Genomic DNA, 4,598 nt, shown 5'->3' on the forward strand with positions numbered 1-4,598 from the left:
GGAAAGAGAAGTAAATGAAAAAAGAAGGAGAAAGAACTAGTTTGAATAGAGAAAGAATGAGAGGAAAATGAACAAATTGTTCAAGAATCAAATGAAAAATAAAAGATAAATCAATTAAATTTCTATAAAAATTTTCCCAATAAATTTTTTAGAAAGAGAATAGCAAAATAATAAGTTATCTGACACTATATTATGATTTTTGATTTAAATCATTGATAATAAAGAAATAGAGAAAAGTAAATTGAATAATATTGATAATAGAGAGAATTCATCAAGGGTCACAAATACTAATATAATAAATTAGATAAACAAGTAACTATTGTAAAATAACTAACTAGCTAGTGTAACTAACTAAACAACTTAACTGATTAACCAACTAAAATATCTAACAAAACATAAATCACTTTATATTCATCTTACTTTTATTTAAAATCAATTTTAATCACCGCAGAACCAAACACACATTTATGTGTCTAAAATCACTTTTGCTTATAACAAGAGAATATCTAAACATGAAATAATTCATAAGCATGGATTCAAATTGCATACTACATTAGATCGCAATTGCGATGTGATTGTAATTCACATAAAAAATCACATCGCAACACCGCAACGGTTTCAACGGCCGCATCAAACAACAACAAATTACATAGTAATCAAATAAATTATTTTTTTATTTTATTTTGTTTTTTTATCGTAGATTTAGAGTTTATTTTAAAGGATTAATATATGTTAAAGTGATAGAGTTGATAATAAAATATTTATGAGATATTAAAGATACCATAGAAGATATATGTGAGTTAAAATATTAATAATAAATTATAATATTCTGTGCCAGCAAAATATAAATTCACGCCGTAACGACCACACTAAGCAACGGCCGCAATACCCCCCACGCGATTTAAAACCATCTTCATAAGTACTAGTACTGTTTGATCAAAATCATTAAAACTAATAAAAAGAAAATCATAGCATGGTATAGTTTTAGCTGCATATATATACTGAAACTAAAACAAACATTGAGCTGAAAAGGTACTAGTTAAAGCATGATAGAGGTACTAATTAACCTGGTTATTTGGGGCCAATGCTGCATCAGATTTCATGGTTGAAATAATATTCAAGAGTAGAAAACTAAAAGGGAGTTTCTTTTGTGAGTAACAATTTTAAAGGTCTAATTAAAGGGACGGCAGATAAGGTAAAGAACAAGAAATGAAATATGACAACATGGGAATTGTTGGAATCTCCGAAACAGATGACATCTAAGAATTTAATATTATGCAATTCTCATGTCATAGACTATGCTCAATGAACTTACTTACCATACTCTCCGTCTTATTATTACAATTTTATTATTTGAACTGTTGACAATTCTTAAAATAATAATTAATTTTAATAATAAAATAAATTTTATTTATTTAATTTAGTTTACTTGAGTATATGCTCTTTACCGAGTAAAAAAATGTAATTTAAAAATTTATTGTAATAATAATATTATTATTGTGTTTTTTTTTGTCAAATATTATTAATTGAATTTAATAGATACATAATAGTTTTACCTTTGAACATTCTTAAAGAGTCATGCACTCATCATATAAGGACTAAACTTCAAATCATATCTAAAGATGAAATTGGAGAAAACATTTATTCGCCTCGATGACAATCATCATGTCTTTAAGATACAAGGTAATATTATGGATCATGTTAAATATCTTATCTTAGATCAAAGATAAAGTTAAGAATTTTGTATGTGATTTTTATTAGATAATGTTATTATATATTAGTAGTAAGGGTATTTTAGATATTTTCTATTTTCCTATATATATACTCATTGTAACCCTATTAACTTTATTTTGGTTTATTCTATGTTATAAAACCCTAGAGTGATTGTTTCTCTTCTTCCTCTTTCTTCCTCTTTTCATTGTTAACATGGTATCAAAGAGCTTTGGTTGATTTTGGGATCTACCGTAGAGAAGAGAGATACTATTTTGATAGGAAAGACAACCACCAAAAGAGAAAAGAGAAGAGTAACCCTATTCTCGATTTTGTTAAATTAGTCTCAGAAAAACATCGATTGCGCATTCGTTAACCGTTGGATCGAGCTGATATTTGGACAAAAGGTTTGCAACATTTAGGTCTTCGTCTTCAACGGTCTGATCGGCGAAACGACGTCTGGGGAGGGAGAAATCATGCTCGCACAGCACCAGGTTGTCCCTAATTTATTTGGTCTCAGTGATTGCGTTTGTCGTATCTTTCTATCATTATTTCTTATAGCTTGTGTTAAGGATGATTCTCTTCAAGCTGTTAGTGTTCACCTCAATGGACAAAATTACTCTTATTGGAGTTATGTGATGAAAAAAAATTTGATTGGAAAAGATATGTGGGGTTTTGTTGATGGAACTTCTGTTAATATGCAAAAGATCTGAAAACATGGAATGTTAGTAATTCAAAAATTATTACTTGGATTAATAATTCTGTTGAGTTGTCTATAGGAGTACAACTGGCAAAATATGATACTGCTAAAGAGATTTGGGATCACTTGAAACATTTGTATGTTCAGCCTAACTTTGCAAAACGTTATCAGTTGGAAAGTGATATTAGAGCCCTTAAGTAGAGCAGTATGACCATTCAGGAATTCTATTCGGTAATGACTAATTTGTGGGATCAATTGGCTCTTACGGAATCACCTGAGTTGAAAGTTGTCAAAGCATACATTGATCAAAGAGAGGAGCAACGTCTGGTTTGGTTTCTAATGGCTCTTCGTGATGATTTTGAGGGCCTTCGTGGGGGTATTTTGCATCGTTCCCCCCTTCCTAATGTTGAATCAGTAGTTAGTGAATTGTTGGCAGAAGAAATCAGACTTAAGACTCATTCTGGTGTGTTAGATAAGGAAATTCTCTCAACTCCTCCATCTGTTTTTGTTGCTCCTGTTAAAAAAAAAAAAAAAAACATCTCAAGGGAGAGTTGGGCTTGGTAATTATGAATGTACATTCTGCAAAGAAAAAAGTCATTTGAAAGCACGTTGTCCGAAATTTGGGAGAGCACATAAGAAGAATTTTAGGGGGCCATTGTCCAATGTTGTTGCTTCTGCTCCTCCTACCATTGGCTCTAGTTCTGGTTATGTATACTCATCTGAGACTGCTTCCCAAACATCTGATATTGCAGAACAGCTTCAAAGACTTCTTGTCACTCAACCACATGCCATGTCTACCACCTCTTCTAAAGGTTTGAACTCCTCTGGTATGTCAGGTATATCTCCTTCGATATGGATTCTTGATTCTGGAGCATCTCATCATATGACATATGATGATAAATCTTTCGTGTCATTGAAACCTGTCTCGTCTGTGTCGGTTATGACTGCTGATGGCACTCCTATGCCACTAGCAGGCATTGGTTCTATCTCCACACCTAACTTGTCTCTTTCTAATGTTTATTATATTCCTAATCTTACTTTGAGTCTTTCTTCTGTTAGTCTAATATGTGATTTCGGTTATTCGATTATGTTTTCTTCCACTTCTTGTTGTGTGCAGGATCCACATTTCGGGAGGCTGATTGGGACAGGCCATAGACAGGGGGGACTTTACATTTTGGATGACCTACGACTCCCAGATACTGCAGCCTCAACAACTACTGCTGACTTAGTACCTATTCCTCCTGGAAAACGTGCTATTGAGTCTCGTTGGGTATACAAGATCAAAACTAAGTCTGATGGATCAGTTGAGCGCTACAAAGCACGTCTTGTTGCTAAGGATTTCTCTCAACAATATGGTATGGATTATGAAGAAACTTTTGCTCTTGTAGCCAAGATGACCACTATTCGTACTCTTATTGCAGTTGCATCTATTCGTCAATGGCATATTTCCCAAATGGATGTCAAAAATGTCTTTTTAAATGGTGAGCTTCATGAAGAAGTCTATATGGTCCCTCCATAAGGAGTTTCTCATAATCCAGGGGAAGTATGTAAGTTAAAAAAGGCTTTATATGGTCTTAAACAGGCTCCTCGAGCTTGGTTTTAGAAATTCTCTATTGTGATAACTTCTCTTGGTTTTCGCTCTAGTGAACATGATTCTGCATTGTTTATAAGGTCCACCACTCATGGTCGCATTATACTTTCTCTATATGTTGATGATATGATTATTACAGGTGATGATGTTAGTGGAATCAATGAGTTGAAATTGCAGTTAGCTAAACAGTTTGAGATGAAGGATTTGAGAACTCTTCGCTATTTCTTGGGGATTGAAGTTGCCTACTCTCCTAGAGGCTACCTTCTTTCTCAATCCAAGTACATTGCCAACATTCTTGATCAGGCTCGTCTTTCTGATACTAGAGCAGCAAATACTCCTCTTGAGTTGAATGTAAAATATGCTCCCTCGGGTGGTGTTCATTTACCAGATTCCACTTTGTATCATACTTTGGTTGGCAGCTTAGTGTATCTTACTATTACCAGACCTGACATTGCTTATGTTGTTCATATTGTTAGTCAGTTTGTTGTCTCTCCCACTACAGTATATTGGGCAGCAGTTCTTCATATTCTTTGTTATCTTCGAGAAACTCAATTTCAAAGTCTTCTCTTTTCATCGTCATCTTCATTGGAGTTACGA

General features: G+C 33.2%; 1 protein-coding gene across 1 annotated transcript in view; it reads right to left on the minus strand.

Moving 5' to 3' along the window:
• Nucleotides 1-1,143, minus strand: part of LOC101490741 (uncharacterized) — a 29,317-nt gene extending 28,174 nt beyond the window's left edge. Inside the window, exon 1 of the mRNA XM_027335679.2 lies at nucleotides 1,068-1,143. Coding sequence (XP_027191480.1) covers nucleotides 1,068-1,103 — 36 coding nt within the window. The 5' untranslated portion in view covers nucleotides 1,104-1,143. The remainder of the gene's footprint in view (nucleotides 1-1,067) is intronic.
• Nucleotides 1,144-4,598: the final 3,455 nt, after the last annotated feature.

This window comes from Cicer arietinum, chromosome 6, assembly GCF_000331145.2.
Source record: "Cicer arietinum cultivar CDC Frontier isolate Library 1 chromosome 6, Cicar.CDCFrontier_v2.0, whole genome shotgun sequence".
NCBI lineage: Eukaryota > Viridiplantae > Streptophyta > Magnoliopsida > Fabales > Fabaceae > Cicer > Cicer arietinum.